General features: G+C 41.2%; 1 protein-coding gene across 9 annotated transcripts in view; it reads right to left on the bottom strand.

Annotated features, from left to right (window-relative positions):
* Positions 1–176: 176 nt before the first annotated feature.
* The window catches only part of MCF2L2 (MCF.2 cell line derived transforming sequence-like 2), a 130,242-nt gene continuing 111,946 nt past the window's right edge, over positions 177–18,472 (bottom strand). For 4 of the 9 annotated variants that reach the window (XM_072343946.1, XM_072343947.1, XM_072343942.1 and 1 more), the window contains exons 26-34: positions 16,684–16,793; positions 13,300–13,395; positions 10,801–10,890; positions 9,249–9,320; positions 7,582–7,668; positions 5,825–5,943; positions 5,162–5,274; positions 4,594–4,697; positions 177–3,971 (exon numbers count right to left, since the gene is read on the bottom strand). In XM_072343946.1, coding sequence (XP_072200047.1) covers positions 3,871–3,971; positions 4,594–4,697; positions 5,162–5,274; positions 5,825–5,943; positions 7,582–7,668; positions 9,249–9,320; positions 10,801–10,890; positions 13,300–13,395; positions 16,684–16,793 — 892 coding nt within the window. In that variant the 3' untranslated portion in view covers positions 177–3,870. The remainder of the gene's footprint in view (positions 3,972–4,593; positions 4,698–5,161; positions 5,275–5,824; positions 5,944–7,581; positions 7,669–9,248; positions 9,321–10,800; positions 10,891–13,299; positions 13,396–16,683; positions 16,794–18,472) is intronic. The other 5 variants (XR_011904616.1, XM_072343944.1, XM_072343948.1 and 2 more) reach the window with 5 other exon arrangements.

The raw sequence follows: 18,472 nt of genomic DNA, 5'->3' as shown, positions 1-18,472 counted from the left end.
TCCTTCCTTACCTCATGATCCCGAGCATCAGCACACACAACCCAGACCTGACTTGGTAAAACTCTGCACTCTCCTAACAGTCCCAAAGATTCAGGAACATGAATAAGAGAGAAAGGCAAAGAAAATTTAAAACAACAATTTTTTTTTATGACTCACACATAAAGTTCAATTGGATAAATGCATGGTTGGTTCTTTGTTGTTGTTTTGTTTTTTGTCAGGTGTGTTGATGGGGCTTTACCGATACTTATTTCTTTCTTTGACTTGTTGCTTCATACAGAGACATCAACCGCAATGTTTTGTACTAGTTATAGTTTTTATAAATTTCAAACAAAGTGTGGTTTTACACAGGTCAGAATTACAGAAAGCTCATTTGCACACTTTTCTTGTAATAATTTCATACATTCATCTTGACTGGAAAAAAGAGCAGGTAATTCTGTGCTCTTTCCCTGTCTGATTATCTCTCATCAGCCACAATATACAAATACATCATTATCAACACAATGGAAAATATGTAGGAAACAAACTGTACCAATTCTTAGCTGGGGAGAGGAAGTCTTGGCAGCTATTTCAGTTCTAGCTGCAGGAAGAAACAGTGAATTTGTCTCTCTTTTGCTTCTCCTTATTCTTAAATATTTCTAATCATACATATATTTGAAATCAGGCTTTGAGTATTTTTGGAAAGGAAAAACAAGGCCTTTTTCATACCCAACCCTGCTTGTAATCTCAGAGACTAAGAAAACAATGGATAATAAAATGGCTTTTCATTACATACACAAACAGAATATAAGACCACGCGCACAGCTTTGTTGTGTCTGGCAACAAAAGCCAATGTCCAGACAAGGTTTGGCTGCAGCCATTTATGGCCCAGACAGCAACCATTGGCTTGATTCTCCATTCAGTGGTGTTAGGCAGTGAAAGAAGGAGAGGATCAAGCCTGGTTACTTTCTGGCCTTGATTGACATCATGGTGATTGCCTGTATACCAGTTTGTCACTGCCCCCAGTATTGATGGAGTCCATTGCCCAACTAAACCCAAATGAGCAGAGGGAATACTTTCAAGGATGTGAAGTTGCTGTACCGCATGCAGCCACGGGGCAGGGAGTTACTAGCCATCCTCAGGACATTCATAGTGCAGGAGTGACTTAACCTTTGGTCAAACAGGAAAAAATGTGAATTTTTGGAAAATAATAATAATAGTTCAAAAGCAAAGAACTGTATTAACCCAGCCCATACCTTTGCAGTGAGTCAGTGTGCTGGGAGACATGTGACACCTTGGTAGCGGTCTACTTGCCTGCTTCAGCTCCAGACTACCCCATAGGATGCCACCACTGACACTTGTAGGGCACGGTGGGACATATAGGGGTGAATGCTTTGCTTTCCCCTGAAGGGTCTTCTGTTTTTGAATACATGCTAGAGTTCAGCATCAAGTGGATACGAGGGAAATTCAGTATCTCCCATTTTACTCAGAGAGACACCAGGGTGATAGGAATATCTCACTGTCAGTCTGCACACAGCAGAGGTAGGATGAGGATTCACAATACCTGATCTTCCACCTCCTGTTCAAACAAAGAATTCCCACTGCTATTTCACTGTTAGAATGAGATTCCTTCACTTGAAACTCCAAAGTGCAGGTTGGGGTCTTTCCATGAGTGTGTAAGGACACAAATACTAGTTTTGGCAGTTTCACATTCACAGGGTAACCTTTCCCCATCTCTCTCTCGCTCACACACAAATCTTACTATACTTACTTAATGTGCAATCAAAGCTCCCTTCCCTTTTCCTCTCCTGTGCTTAGGGCAAGGGTAGACAGAAGCACTGTTATCAGGCCGTGCAAAAAATACTGAAAGTAATGTAGAAACAAAAACGAAGTCATTTTATGGAGAGGATTAAATGATTGCACTACAAAAACAAACAAACAAAACAAAACAAAACAAAGCAAAACAAAAAAACATATATATGTGTGTATATATATATATATATATATACCACTGCACATATCCTTGGCGGGGACTGAAAGGAATCAGTTTTTCCCTCAAGGTGCTCATAACTTCAGCAGACTGTAACATGATTCATGTTCCTGGGTGCCTACAGGTCATTTTTAAGGTAAATGACCAGCACAAACCGTACAGGCTCTTATCTCTGTAGGATCAAATTGACTCTGAAAAAGGTACAGAACTCTCAATTCCTTTAGTCATGAATACAAACCATTGGAAACCACAGAGTTTAGATATTGAGGGTCAGAAGAACATTATTCATGGGAATTCACCACCACAGTGCAACTAATAATTAACTAGTAATCCTTCACAGGCAAATAATGATAATAGCAATAATAATAATAATCTGAATAAACCTTTATCTACTTACTTCGAGGCTTTTTCTTGAATGGGACTATTTACTTGCTTCACAGCTATCCTGACTCACACACTAAGATATCTGCAATACCAGCCTTCACTGAAACACAAAGAAAAATGTTCAGTTCTCTGCAAAGAGGATAACAGAAATGTTACTAACTCACTATTTTGCTATTTTACCAAGGAGTGATTTTTGGTTTTGCTTCATCTCCATTTTTAGTGCTTTTGTCCCTTTTATTATTTACACAGAGCATCGCTTCTCTTAGGGATAAACAGAAAATCTCTAATGGTAAAAGCCAATCACCAATTCTCGAGCTCCTAGGGTCACTTCTTCCTGTCTGATCTTCACTTGTTTGCAACCCTTAGTCAATCCTCAACTTAGGTACTAGCAGCTTTTGTGGGACCTAAGACCCAAATTACCATCAAAATGCTTTCATGTCTTAACAGCTGCTCTAAATGAGCTAATGGCTTGTAAAGAAATAATAAAATCTGTAATCATTTCTTATCATACATTATATCCTTTGTGGCAGAGATTTGGTACAGTCTTATAACCAAACATCCTGGAAATAAGTATTTAACAATAACACTTTACCCACTCATTGGAGCACCTAACGCTCACTGTCTATTTGTGACGCTTAAATATATTCCATATGGGGAATGAAATGTAGCTACTCCATAGCCCAGCACAAAAAGAAAGCATGCAGTCTACCCAAACGTGACATTAAATGGCATTCATTTGAATTCTCGGCACCAAATGCAAAGGATTGTGAACCAGCCACCACAGACTGCAGAGGGTGCAGAGGAATGACTTATATCATAAAAAGACTTAAATATGTTCTGTGTCACAGTAGCTGTCCCAGCATCGTTGCCTCTTGGCTAAGACCTGAGTCTCCACCGTATCAAGTTGCCATCTGCATTATCCCAAACTAATGCTGAATGCAACAGGTTGTTCACTGTGCCATTGCTGCATGAAACCTCTATGGTGGTCCAAGTCAGAAGTTTCTTTTTCACATCCATTCTAACGTGTGACAGTTTTGGTGATGACCATCAGCAAAAAGGGCACATTTGTGATCTATCAGCTGTAATTAAGGAGGGTGGGGAAGGCACAGCTACTGAGGCAAGCAAATGGAAAAACCTCCAAGTGACTCATGGTAGAGCAAGAACTCCAAGCCATGTATGTGTCCCTCTGCAGTAACTCGGTGTTCAAGGAAAGTTGCCAAAAGGTGCGTGCATAGTAACTCTTCAGCTCTGCTGTCGACCTAATTTAGGCCACATCTTTTGAAACAGTTTGATAAACAATGCAAGAAGCATTTTTCTCCTCTAATACTGAAGATGGTTCTTGATGTTGTCTGGATGTTTAATGTTCCTCTCAAGTTTGTTTTTCCTCTCAACTGTCCATGTTAATGAAGTTTCAGAGAATTATGAAGCTCAGAGCTTGTGAGAAAGGCAACTTTGATCCAGTGTCAATCCAAAATAAGCAAAGAGATGGAGAAGGTCCTGAGGAAGGCCTGTCCTGCCATTCAGCTGCCAGCCTTCTGCTCTGCTAGGAAGCTTTTAGCCACCTCACTCTCCTTGGTGTCCGACTCAACTGAAGCAGTGCTGCAGGAATCGTTGTACACGTCTGAAAAGGAGGACATGGGCACTGTCACTGCAAAACGTCTAAAGGAATTCTCTCCTACAGTCCTGAGACTGATTCTTAAAAGCCTGAAATAAAATATATCTTAAAAAAAAAGTAAAAGAATCAATTCTACAGTTCTCCTGTTTCCCTCACTAATGGCAAAGGAGGCTCCTTTGGTAAATAACTAACTGTCATCTGTGTGGGCTTGGTTTTCTTGTAAAGCATCAGACGTGAAAGAAATCAGAGCCATACTTAAGGCACTGAGACTGCAGACAGAACTGAATCGCTGTTGAAGTGGAGCAACACCAACTCCCTTCAAAGCACAGAAAGAGGGGGGGGGAGGGGGAGGAAGGTTTTTTCCCTTTTACCAAACCAAGCAAAAAAGAACCCCAAACCCCAACCAACCAAACAACCAGAACAAAAAGGAAACCAGTACTTTGGAGTAAAATGCTAGTAGCTCTCTATCACAGGTCCCCAGGGAATGGCTGTGCCCTCAGACCAAGCACTTCATACAAAAAGTCCACTGTTTATCACATTCTTTTTGAGAGACCAAAAAACCCCCACAAACCTCACCCCAAAACAACAACACAGTTTTTAAACACTAGTTAAACATTTACTCTCTTACCTGCATTGCTGTTCTTAATTATGTTGTTAGTGTCCCCCTCTGCTGGCTGCAATATACTGGAAGGAACCCACTCACTCTTTTCCGAGACCAACTTCTTCACTAACCTGAAATTCAGAGAACAGTCAGAGCATTTCCCTACCCTTGTGTTTCTTAGAAAGGTTTGTTGGACAGCTATTTCCCGGCTGCAGGCCGCTTCTGAGCTGGGGGTCTGACAGCAACGGCACTTCAAGGAGATCAGATCTTCTTCCTCCAAATTTCTCATGGAAAGAGAATTTAGATACCCTGCCAGGTCTGCTCCAAACACTTACTTATCAAACAGAGAATAACAACTTTTAAATATGAATTTTATGAAAGTTACAAACACTTAGGAGGAAAGCTAACTAGGTAGAATTAAACAAAGCTGCATCTGAGTCCCAGCTCCCCACTGCTTCTTCCACATTACAGTCAATGGAGTAAGTGCATTCAAATAGATTCTAAAGACACTATGACATTCTTCTGAATGTTTCTGTCTTTTCCAGGAGGTTGTACATGTTCTACCTGATAAATTACGTCTCCCCACTGTACTTACCATTGCCCATTTTCTCCTTCCTGCACAAACTGCACTAGATCTCCGTCCTCAAGTGTAAGAGAATCTGGGAAACAGCTGTCAAAACTGCCTTCTACTCGAAAAAGATTGGTCCCCTAAAATGAATGAAATCAGAAACACAGTCATTATGGAGACAAGAACACAGCAAGAGAGTTTGGTTAAATACCGAATCAGGCATTTCAAGATGACAGAGATTTCTCCTCCTGGGAACTGTATTGACCCTTTACTATGCTTATCATGCTCAGGATAACCATTATTGAAACTCAGAACTGTGATGAACATTCAGGCTTTAGAATTAGCCAACAAGACATTATTTTGACATAGAAACTGCGTTTGTCACATCAGCTTATGTTACCTGGAAAAGTCTGAAACTGTACATTTAAAAGGCTCGGTGTGTTTTAGTGTTTTCTCTCACTTTTCTAACAGCTGTAAACCTACATCTTGTAAGTAAGACTGGCTGTTAATGCTCCTGGTAGCGATCAATAAATAGTCTTGAGATAATCCCCTAATGCTCCAGATCAAACTCACATCTCCTGTCTTCCTATGGATTTAAGGCTTGTATGAAACAAATCTTTGCAGGATGAATCCTGATCTTTAGAGAGGAGAAAGCTGCACTGGGAAAGGGCAATTTGAAAAAGGAATTACATTGTTGGCATTGGTTTCTTCCTCCATGTCTGAAGAGTTGGAGAGTTCATCCATGCTGGAAGGAATGGCTTCAAAGTCCTCAAATGTGTCTAGAGAGGGCATTTGTCTACTGGGCCAACCTTTGAAAAAGAGAGAAAGCAAAGAGTCAGAGAAAGCAAAGATTGGCCACTGCCATCTTTCAGACTCAGCTTGAAAATAAAACACAAAATAAAGGAAAAAAATGAATATTGCAGGTTTGCTTTCTGCTATTTCACTTAGTGAATTGCTCACGTCATTTTAGAGCTTGTTCCCTGATTCTGCCAGAAAACATTTTTTGCAGCCATTACGCTCTCTCCTAAGAAATTGTACTGCTTTCTTTCAGTTGTAGGAGGGCAGACTGTGTAGCCATGCTGTGCATGTGCAGCACTACCTTCTCCGCTCAGCATCATCTCTTCAGTTCATGAGGTACAAAAAATGAGGGTCAGGAATATTTCTGCAGAGCAAGTGCTGTAGCAAATTGTGACATTGCCAATACAATTTTCAGAAAGCTACATTCATTCAGCTTCTAGCTCATCTCCACATATTTATGTACAAACTGATGCCCAAAGACACTGAATTTTGGTTGACTTCTTAACTCCAGCACACCTCAAGGTAATGTTACCACCTGAGCAACCTGGAGCAGACTGGAAATGCAGAGAGGTGACAGAATAAAGACAGTGTTCAAAGACAACCAGGCCGTTTGTTGTAGCTTATTAATGATTATTTAAATTTAAGAGATATTTACATTAAAATAAAATTATTTATTTATTATACACCTAAGTCTAAAAAAAAGGCAACAATTTAATTCTTCCCCATGCACATCCTCCCTGCTACAGGCATTGCTTGTGCAACATGTGGTCATGGAGCTCCACAGCCCTTTCTCCTTCCTCAGACGAGGTTCCTAGGGACTGCAGCTGCCCTGACCACTGCAATTCTGTCATAAGAGTGACAGCGACCTTTTCCACACAACCAGCATCCACAGTTTTAACCCTATAGGTTTGGTGATGTCATCCAGGAGATGCTTTTCAATCTGTAAACTAGCCTCTGAAATGGCACTCATGTCCTCGGTTGTTAGTGAACCCACTGAGATGAAGGAGAGTTTCAGTTACAGACCATGTAGAAGGTACAACTGGACCCTGCGTTGGTAGAATCATACCAGCAAAATACAACAAACTGTATAAATGAACAAGAACGTGTTGTAGCTAATTAGCTTCAAACTGCTATAGGAATTTTAGTTCAGACTCACAGGTTGGGCTACAAACAGCAAAATACAAAAGTAATCCCTCTTCTCACTTAGAGAAAGCTTCAGTGATCTTTTGACATTGTCATTCACAGGAACCATCAGAGGCAGAAACAGAAACAGCAAGGAATCCTCACAAACACGTGCGTCACTTTTCCATTAAAATCGCTAATTACATTTCAGAGACTGAGGAATAGCCTATGTAAGTTTTACATACTTCATTCAAGCTATAAAACAACACAGATCAAATTCTGAGCTCTCTGATATCAATTCAAATAATTATTGTCAGCTACGCCTGAACAACAGGAAACTTGGTTCTGGGACATTGTTTCTATAACTGCTAGTGATACAAGCTCGTTCTTTCAAGGGAACTGCTTTCAAGGGAAGTGATACTCATCATAAGAGAGAAATCCCTTTTGGTTAAAGAGAATAAATAATGTCCTAAAGTTATATTACACTCTCAAACTGAGATGATGATAAATGTTTTAATGATGTTTACCTGTCTGAGAAGCAGATCTAGGTACGGGTCTTGTGGTGGAACCAGTGCTACATTTAGTCTGGGCCAATATGGTGTTCTCAAAAGCATCTGTGGCAGGAAGTACAATTTTTTGTCTTAAAGGTGAAATAGTGACCAGACAGCCAGTACAAAGTGTGTGTGTGTATCACAACTGACACTGGTTGCCTCTTATACAAACAGCTGGATGGGGATCCAACAGTTATAAAGAGAAGAGACATTTAATGAGCACAAATGAGTGAAAACACAGCAGTAACTCACAGGAAAACTGTTATGTTTGAGAATGACAGAGAGCAGCCAAATGAATCAAATGCTGATGGTAAATAATGAGAACAGTTGCTAGGTGAACAGTGCAGTGCTCTATTTCACTACAGCTTCCTAATTTTTAACATACTTTGCTTGCAGGTTTTCTGATCGTTCTGTAGGTGATGGTGTATGGTTTTGACACCCATCCACACAGCAATAAAATAGACTGGGGAGGTTCTTCTCAGTGAGAAATGAATAATATCACTCTTGATGAATGCAATTGTGTGGGGGAAGATTTTATCCAAGTAAATAATATCTTTAACATCATTAACTGTCAGAGCTCTAGCAACAGCAGCAATTTCTTCTGTTGAAGGGACAACAATGTTCATCGTCTCCCACTTAAATCAACTCAGTTTGGCAAGGGATATTGTGCAGTAGGACCATGTTCATTACCCAATGAAGGTCAATTCAGGTCTGAAGCTGCACCCTGAAATACCTCCAGCCTCTACAGCCACATGGTATGCTGAGATGAGAAGTATCTATGTCTAGAATGAGTATCTTATCTCTATTAGAAAGCTATAAATATAGGACATAGCTTTGGTATGTTGCCAATCCCAGAACTGACCTGCCTACTTGCTGGGGTTTTGTGCAGAGCAACACAATCATAATCATAATCATACATCTCTCTTCTCCCTCTTTTGCAACAAGGGTGCCTGACTGCTTGTGCCTCACATGGCAACGCACTCTGGCAAATCCTTGTGTAAAGGGAAATGCTGGCAATGGAAGCTGGTGATCTTTCAGTGGTTGTGAAAACACTTCCCAGTTTAACTTTTTGGTATTGCTTGTAAAACGGTAATCGATGAACCTGCTGCAACAAAATAGGTAGAAATTCTGCTTGACTGAAATGAAACACTGCACCTTAAATGGTTGCCAGTGCAGCCCAGCCTCTTCTGTGACCTTCATGCATGTGGCTACTGCTCCACTTATTAGGTTATTACCCTAACAAGGGGAGAGGAATGCAAGTGGCCAGACTGCAGGTAAAGGTGGAGAGTAATGCCTTGGCTCCCTGCTGCTGCCTGAGCTCTCCTCCCTTCCATGAGGTGAGGTAGAAGCCAGGCAGAAAATCCAGATCCAGATCATGGTCTATTTACCAAAACAAGTAGATAATCAGGTTTTTAATTTAAGTGCAACCCTAGGTGAAAGTTGATAAACATAGTATTAGTGCAGGGGACGGGAAAAGAGATGACAAATTTTGTTTATCACAGTTCAACAGATAAACTGATACCAAACCCCAACTGCCTGCATAGGCTCCAGTGTCATGCACTGGCAGTGATGAGATGTGAATTCAGTGAATGATATAAAAAAACTGCTAAACAGGTTTTCATGCAGGATGGAAATACTCATACCTTCAAAACCCAGGGGAGTTGGGTCACTCTTTATTTCATGTCTCTTGACTTTAACTGCAGGAACAAGGGGACCTGTGTGAAGTTTGCAGAGTCACAAGGCTGTTAATATTGTCAAAATAGAAACTTGCTTTTCTGTTACCTGGAACCACAACCTCCTAATACTTTCTGTATCACCCAGCAAAATGACCATCCCCTAAGTTCTAAGTGGTGAAGACAAATACTTCTGTGATGTGAATAGGAAACGAACCTATCTTTTTGCAGAAGACGTAATAAACGTATCTGCTCCCAAACAGGATTCACAGATGGTTTCTCTCCCACATGTCCAGGAGATGGCACTAATGCAGGCAGATTTCACAGTCAGCTTCCACACGCGAGGGTGGCAGGGAAGAGCTGACAAAAGCCAGCATTTCAGTTCCTCAGAACAGAAGGACATTCTTCACAGCTCCACATGCTTCTCCTGCGTCCTGACTGCATATGCAGCGGACTGGTGATGTGACAGAGCTGAGCCATTACAGTGAGAATTAGCACGCAGCAGCATGCAGTAGCCTTGAATGAGACAACTCAAATACCCCAGCTCAACCTGCATTTGGCTAATGCTGAGACAAGACTCAGGCTCCAATTCCTTCAACCTAAAATATTTACCTAATGCAGATGTTGTAAATAAAAAACTTCATTTGAGATCACTGATTTTGTTTTCTAGCTTCTAAAATCTTAAAGCTTAAGCTTACGAATCAATTCCTTCACTTCATTCCATACACAGTTAAACCACAACATAACCAGAATTTGACCATATGTTCTGTTTCCAAAAGCAACTCCGACATGTAGGCATAAGTGCCTGAGACCCTGCTGGTTTTCAGCACAACCAGCTCGCCCAGCTGCATGGGTTGCTCCTGAGATTAAAAAGATGGACTTGAATGCAATGACTTGAAGTAAATTTTGTAAAAGTTCTTTTCCTCAGTAGAATTACAGCTCAGAAATAAAGTTTCCTTAAGTTCCCATAGGAACTGCATGCAGGTCAGTGCATTCTGGGCACCTACCTTGCTTATGCGCTTCTCAAAATTTCCCTGCAAGCATTATTTCTAATGATAACTGCAATTATGCTAAATATGTTTTAAACTGGCACCGATTGCTACTCACTTTTTGTCTTAATTTCAAGCTTTCTTATTTGACTGCTACTCAAAGAGGAGATCCTGTCTTTCTTGTTGAAAGCAACAACCCTGAGCAGTTTTAAGGAAATGGGAGAAAATTGTGTTGAATTTCAATTAACCCAAATCCAGGGAGAAGCTGGAAAACAAACCCTACCACAGCTAAGAATTAATTCTGCTTCCATGGAAACCAGCATCAGTTTTTGAAGCTGAGACACCTCGATACACATTTAACTACCTTGGCCTGCATTCCTGCAGGTGTTACACTTGTTTTAACTCTTCTACTGAAACCTCATGCATTTATAAAAACTGAGCTTGATGAAATCACTCTGAGAGCAGCATTTGGCAGCAAATTTGTCAGTCAGCAGGAAGGGAGAAGGGTAGCTAAGCAAGCAGCAGGACGGTACCTTTGGTCACAGCAGATGCATTAACTGTGGTGCTGATGGAGGAGGCTAGGGAAAAGCGACGGGCAACTTCTCTTTCCTTAGATTCTGGATCTGGGAGAATAGACAGATGCAATGCAGGGCAGGATTAGAGGTTAATAAGCAGTGAGGGTAAAAGATGTTCAAAGCAAAGCAGCAGCAGGGAAAGGGTAAATAAAAAATAGCTTGCTCCCTAAAACAGCCAGGAAAGATTCTCTTTACAAAGTGAAAAACATAGAAAATACTCTACAGAAATGTATTTTCGAAGCAATTCCAATTGCACCAATACTGCAGAAGGGAGACTTATGCCATCTAATATTTTAGCAACTACCTAGTCTAGATATAGGTACAAAACACAGAAAGATGAGCATGATGGTTAGAATGGTGTGTGTGTCTACAGATGAGGTTGGGATTATTTAGAGACACTGAACTGCTTGTTCTGTGATGACTGACCTGACATACACTGAAAAACAAACACAGATGGTTTAGAGATCACATTCTGGAGCATGGAACCTATAAGGAACAGCCGAGGGAACTGGGACTGTTCAGCCTGGAGAAGAGGAGGCTCAGAGGAGACCTTGTTCCTCTCTATAACTACCTGAAGGGAGTTGTGAGCTGAAGGTCGGCTTCTTCCCTTGTGTAACTGGTGATAGGAATAGAGGGAACAGCCTCAAGTTGCACTGGGGGAGATTCAGGCTGGACGTTACGAAATACTACTTCTCTGAAAGAGTGGTCAGGTGCTGGAATGGGCTGCCCAGGTGGAATCAGTGACCCTGGAGGTGTTCAAGGAATGTTTAGACATTGTGTGGAGGGACATGGTTTAGTGAGAACTACTGGTGATAGTTGGATGGTTGGACTGGGTGATCTTGTAGGTCTTTTCCAACCTTGGTGGTTCTATGATTCATGATTTCTGGAAGTGTGAATGGTCTTTCCTTACTATTGCAAATCAGCCCAGAACAATGAAGGCACCAGAGTTTGTTTGTTTGTGTACTCCACATAATGCCTTTTCCCAAATTCCACTTAGGAATGAAGACACAACTTTATAAGGTTTCACTGTGAGATCTGAGTAGCATTTTTGACTCAAAATAGTTAATAAACAGATCAAAGGTGTAAATGGATGAACTGTTAGCCTCAGAGTGCACAAGATGTTACAAGATGCATGGAAGTCATTAAGAAGCTCTTAGGAGGCTGCGTGTACACCTCTACAAGCACAGCAGTATGCCTACAGCAATTACCACTGTCTATGAATTAACCAGGCTATCTTCTGCCTCTAGACCAGGACCAGACTAGTAACTGAACAGCACAACGGAGTGAAACCATCAAACATTGGACATTGTGCAGTGGAACTAGGATTCTCAAGTAACCAGATCAACAAGTCTTTGAGCCAAAAGCGCCTACAGCTTAGGGGTATATAATCTTTGAAAGTACACCTCGCTCTGGAACATGGAATGACTGAACAAAACACAAGACATCTCATATGACAAAACAACTTCAGATAAAAAGGAGAGAGAGACCTAAACCAAAGCTGCAGCATTATTCTGCATTCATCAGATCTGAATCTTGTCATTGATTTCCCCATGGCACAGGTCCTGAAAACCATCCACTTTTTTGTTTTCAGAAAGTTATTTTCATCCACTTTATAACATTGTACCATAATACTTCTGTATTTCTATTCTTTCACCTTTTTGTTCTTTCATCTCACTTTGTCCTCCTTTGCTGCTCACCTTCTCCATCACTGTATACTAGACCCTTGCCTCATAGAAGAAATATCATTTATCAGAACAAGAGAAAAGCAATATCATAACTATTGAAGGAGTAATTACTTTACAATTTCAAATAGTGAATGTGAATATAGTCATTCTGTTTCATTTCTATTCACATTTCTTTATGTCATCTAAAATCTCTTCTTAGTACAGCCATCACAGAAAGATAAAATGCTCTACTCATGGATACTAAGTGTTTTCTAAATGTTATGCACAAAGACTCACAACACACCATTTTACAGCATCATACAATGTAATTATATGAATGAATATAATGAAAAGGCAATATACTCCAGATCTTCTGAATCCCAATTCCCCAGTCTAACCACAAGGTCATAGCTAAACAACATCTAATAAATGAAAGAGATCCAACACACACTGCAACGCAGAGATGATATTCTCCCCTCCAAGCCAGTAGACTGCTGAAAAAATTAAGGTTGGTAGCCACTGAGAAAAATGTTAAACAAACATTATTTGCACTACGCACTATGAAAAGTTCCAACCACTCAGCTCAAAGGTTGCCTTGCCCCCATTGCCATGGGAGCCTTTTCTGGTATCAGGCTATCTGAGAAGAGGAACCGTGTGTGTGTATCAGACAGGTGCATTTTCGTGGGATGTGGCAGCATTTTAGGAAATAGTGATGGATGACACTATGGGATGGAGAAAGCATTGTGCAGGAGACTGATGGCCAGAGACCAAATGCTGCATGTGGTGATTTTACCTTTGGGTGGAGCTCTGCGGTTGGAAAGACCTTGCAATGTGAATCGCTTTCTAGCAAGCGCTGTGCGCTCAGGGTTAAGGCTGGTGGGAGCATCAACTAGGAGAGAGAGGGAGAGGGAAGAGAAATAAGGAAGGAAGGGTCAGCCATTCAGCTTATGGGAAAGGAAAGGTTAGCACTGGATGACAACGAAAAATAGAGAATTGGTTTTGATTCAGTTCAAGCCTGAGCAAGAGCTAATCAATTAGAAAGGTGACATGAGGTTAGTGATTCAATCAGCTGAGCTAACAGAGCCGCTGGGCTGAGTTTGGCTCACTGAATTTCAATGGAGAAAAACTAACAAGCAAAGACAAACAAACAAACAAACAAAAACAACACAAGAAAAACAGGTGAAGGGATGTAGCTCTCATCAAAGGAAAATACAGATTAGCAGCAAGCTCATTGAAAAGGATCTAGTGCTTTTTCCTGTGAAAACACATCGCTGTGGTTGGAACAGCAAGGCTGTAGGGAGAAATAAGAGAAGGAGCCTTGCAGTGCAGGATACACACAGACAGCAAGCGTTGTGAGCAGTAACATTTCTACCCACTACCAGCTCAGCAGTCTGCCATGATCAGCCCTGTGACTGGTGTGCTCTCAGCCTTACCTGCTGAAATCTTACTAGCAGCCTCCAAAGCTGGCACCCAGTAATGTGCCCCACCTAGGACTTGCTGGGATGTAAGGATGGTCATGCCATCAAAGCATACATGTCAGGCTCTTATGTAGGTAAGCCCACCATGCCACCTGATGATCGCATTTATAAAGATAAGTCATACAGGGATCAAAGTCCTAAGACTCTGGATTTCAAACACATACAGTTAATCACACTGCAGGAAAGAGGTAGACCAGGATCCAGTCCCCTGGCCCATGCACTCATACCAAATTATTCACATCTTTTTCTTTGTGTGGACAGGTAACACAAAGAAGGACTATGGCAAATGATCAGGAAAAAAAAAAACATGAGCTAGCTGCCTGGTACCCTGCCTTGGGATTTAACCACTAACTTTCTTCTCACTTTTATTTCATACACTGTCAAGTTAAAATCACTAGAGGCACAAACGGAGACCAGAAATACAAAGGAAACATGGAAAGTCACAGAATCCAGACTGATGGAAAAGCATCAGACACACAAGCTGAGCTTCCAAAGGAAAGTGCATTCCATCACTTCCTGATTTGCAGCCAAGATAATCCAGGATCCAAGGTGCCTGCATGCATAGGTGGGTGTGAAATGAACAGGTTTTAACAGCACTGAGTGTTACATCAGCATGATCAGCTCCTTCCATCCTGGGGCCTAATGCCAGTCTTGGGCCAGGCAGGTAAGGAAACACTACCAAGGACAATGTCAGCTGTGGGACTGAGCATTGGTGCACTGGGATGCATATGGCTTTCCAGACCACCTGTTCTGGCCTTCACTCCTTGCTGTGACTGCTCCCACTTAGCAGTGGGCCTGAGACAAGGCCTATCCTGCAGGCTGAATTTTGGATCACATTGGATTAGCTTATAAAGAAACCAGAAACTTGTATAGGAAGTATATTTCTTTCCCATTTGTGAAGAGCAAGCAAATCCATAGCACCCAGTAACAACAGAAAAGCAAGGAAAGTAAAGCAGTGCATGTATGCAGGGGGAGGGTTTGTAAGGTAGTTCTACTAGTTCTTCAGCCCTGGAATTGTACCACTCACAGAGGGTGTGAGTACCTCTTAGTATTTCACAAGTCCCCATAGCTGCACAGTGTGTGCCAATCACTACAGACTGGTCTCTAGTGACAAGCTGTCTGCACTGGAGTTCCTTCAAAGCTTTTCCTTCATACTGCAGGTATAATGAATAATACTAAATCCCATTTCCAGACATAATAAGGACTAAATCTAAATCTAGATGTGCAACAGGTTTATCATGAGCCAGCAATTCACACTTGTGGCAACGAGAGCACAAGAACATTCAGGGCTATGTGAGGAAAAGCCTTATCAGAAGGTACAAGGAGGTGATGCTCCTCCCCATTCAGTACTGGTGAGGCCTGAAGGTCCTGTACTGGGCTCCCAGAACTAGAGAGACATCAGTATATATGAGTGAATCCAGTGGGGAGCAATGGGTATTAGTAGGGGATTGCAGATGCTGAATTATGAAGAGATGGAACTGTCCAGACTATACAGAAAAGGCTGAGAGGGATTTCATCAATATATACATATTCCTGATGGGAGTGAGTAAAGATGGAACCAAATGTAGTAGAATGGTAGAACCCAGTAATAATGCAAATATACCTGGCCAATGGTTTTCCCCCACCACCACACAAACATACACTGAGCTACAGAAAGGAAACAGCATTTAGAAATAATCTGCTTTCATGCTAACTGCAAAGGTGTTGGGAGAAATACAGTCAGTAGGTGGCACAAAAGACACAATTTTAGCAGAGCTCCAGAATCCACGCTTCACTTACACTGCAAACGAGCACAACCACAGCGAGTTGCAGCACGATTCCTATGCACCTTCAAAAATAGGACCCAACTGTGCACCCTTAAAGTGACTGAATTCAGCCCTGCAGAGTCCCAGCTAGAGGCTTTAATGTCTCACAAGGACACAAATTAAAACCGCAGATAAAAGTGGGACATCAGAAGCTCTCCGCACAGTGTGTTTTGCAGAGCAGGATGCGCACACACACACCCTGAATCCCACAGAGAGAAATGAGTCACTGCTTAGCCCTGAGGGAGCATCCACATACCAGAGCATGAGGTGGCTCTCAGCTGAGCTAGCAGTGAGTAGCAGAGGAATTACAGTGAGAGCTTATGAATTTAAAATAAAAGACTGCTTCCCAAGTTTTGTTTTGTTTTCATTTAAAAGTATTTCACATTTAAAAGATACCTATTTTTACAGAAACATGCTTTTAATTAATAAATTCCATGACTTTCCGTAACCACACGTGCTTTTATTTACTATCAACTATCAGGGAGCCTGTACATAGAGGAGGTAAAAAAAAAACTGGGACACAAAGCAAGGCCATTTGTTAGCAAAATTCATAGGCAACCTTAACATTAAATATGGCTAGAAAGTAAGTTATCCAGGATATAGAGGGCTGAAAATGCGTACCATACCTCCACAATTCCATTCTTAAGAAGCAGAAGATATATAAAGACCACTGTAATGCATCAAAACTTGAGCATGACAGTTCCTAACCTTGTAATGCTCCTTGGTATTCAAGAAGTTTCACAGTGCAGTCACACAGGTTTGTGGCATTTTTTCTCTTTTATGTTAAACTTAGAAAACACACATTCTAACTATTCTGATAAACTCTGGAAATGATTTTGCAAAAATAGAACTATTACCCTTTGGAACCAAAAAGCTCTGTCTCAGAACTCCTACCTCTCTTTTGTCTGGCACTGGGACTGGAATTCCTGTTTTTGTTGTTAGATGCTTCCACGTTTGATGTCTCGGATTTGTTTTCATACATGCTTGATGACTTTCTGCTATACCTTTGGACAAAAGAAATACAAAAATAGTTATATTCCTGTTTAAGAGCTAATGGAGCACTGAGCCATGAGTCAGATACCAGCAGTAAGCATTCTTTGTTACCAGAAGCCTAAAGTTAAGGAGAAAAAGGCAGGTTTTAAAACCAGGTGTGCTATAATAGTCTGCATCTGTGCACACATGTATGGTGGAAGAAGCCATCCTAACCCCTGCATCCTTCCTCTTTTTTGGAAGTGCAACAGATTTGGAAGAAAGAGGTGAGAAACTAGATTTCACAAGAGGACTAGATCTCAGTTCTCCATTCTTTAAAGCATGAGTGTACTTGATTCCAGGAAAGAAATGAGTGCTGGATGGACACACAGAGGTCATAGCAGATGTAGATGAGCATATGGATCCCGCTGCCTCTAGGACCCCATAGCCTCTGTTCCTTCTGCTCTTTGGAAACAGAAATTGAATTGGAACATATACAACTGAATCACAGACCAGAGGACCCATCTTGTTAAATCTGCACAAGTACAACATTGCCATTTGTAATGGGGATGACCCCACTGCCCCAGGTTCGTATAGAATTCAAGCTACAAAGTTTTTGTGGTTGTTGCCCTCCTCATTCTGCCTGGCAGCTTAGTTTGGGTGTCTGACTATTATCTTTGGCAGTCTGATTTTTCTACCCATCTCGATATATCTACACACTTGAAATACTCTTCCAAAATGCTCATTATTAACGTGTATCAGCAATCATATTGCTGTTTACAATTAACATACGAGCTTTTGTACTTAACATACATGTCTTGCTGTAAGGGAAAGCCCAAGTTATCATTAAAATCTTAAAAACACTTGGACTGCTAGACATTTATGAATACTTTTAATTACAAGGCAGCATGGGACTTCTTTGTATTTGAATCCCTCACCTGTTTCTGATGGAACCTTAACAGAGGTCACTGTTACCTCCGTTAAATCTAAATGTGATTTTACAGCCGGATGTTAGGTACAAAATTGGGCTCAAAATAAATACGGGAACAAATCCAAAGCATATTCACATTTCCTTATTGTTTTTTCTCTGCCCCTTCCCAGTTGGGCTGAGATAACTGTGAAACATGCAACTGACAGAGTTAAAGATTTACAGCTGTGAGAAAGACTCCAAGAAAACACACCAGCTCCTCTGAAACAGCATCTGCAGTAGAATTCCAAGTATCTGCGTATATCTTTGTGCACAGGATGTTTTTGCGTGGATGTATGACTGAATCGATCGTTCTCAAAAAGGCAGACAATCAGTTAGAAAAAAAGTCTCTTCAAACTGCATTTGTTTCAGTAGATTAGGAAACAATACTAAGGAATCATTTCATTATCAGTGAAATGCAGCAACCACCCTTTCAGAGAGATATCAGCAGCAACAGATAGCACAGGACTTCTCATTTTAGGATTAAACAATGAAACTTTTGGGAAGAATCTACAGAGAGAGAATTTACATAGATTGAACAGGATTTAGGGACATTCATCAACCACCTGTGTTAAATGCATCAACCGTGAGTGTTTATTTTGTAGAGATCTCAGCTCCAATCCTTAGCTCATGGAATTGCAGCCCTAAGTGCTGAGACGGCATGCAAACAAATAAAGGGAACTGTGAATGGATATGGCTTGGGGTGGCAGAGGTTTCCTCAGAGTCACAGTACAGGTTTGGCAATTC

The sequence above is a fragment of the Excalfactoria chinensis genome, chromosome 9 (assembly GCF_039878825.1).
Source record: "Excalfactoria chinensis isolate bCotChi1 chromosome 9, bCotChi1.hap2, whole genome shotgun sequence".
NCBI classification, from domain to species: Eukaryota; Metazoa; Chordata; class Aves; order Galliformes; family Phasianidae; genus Excalfactoria; species Excalfactoria chinensis.
The sequence above is the reverse complement of the archived record's forward strand: the minus strand, read 5'-3'. Positions and strand labels throughout refer to the sequence as shown.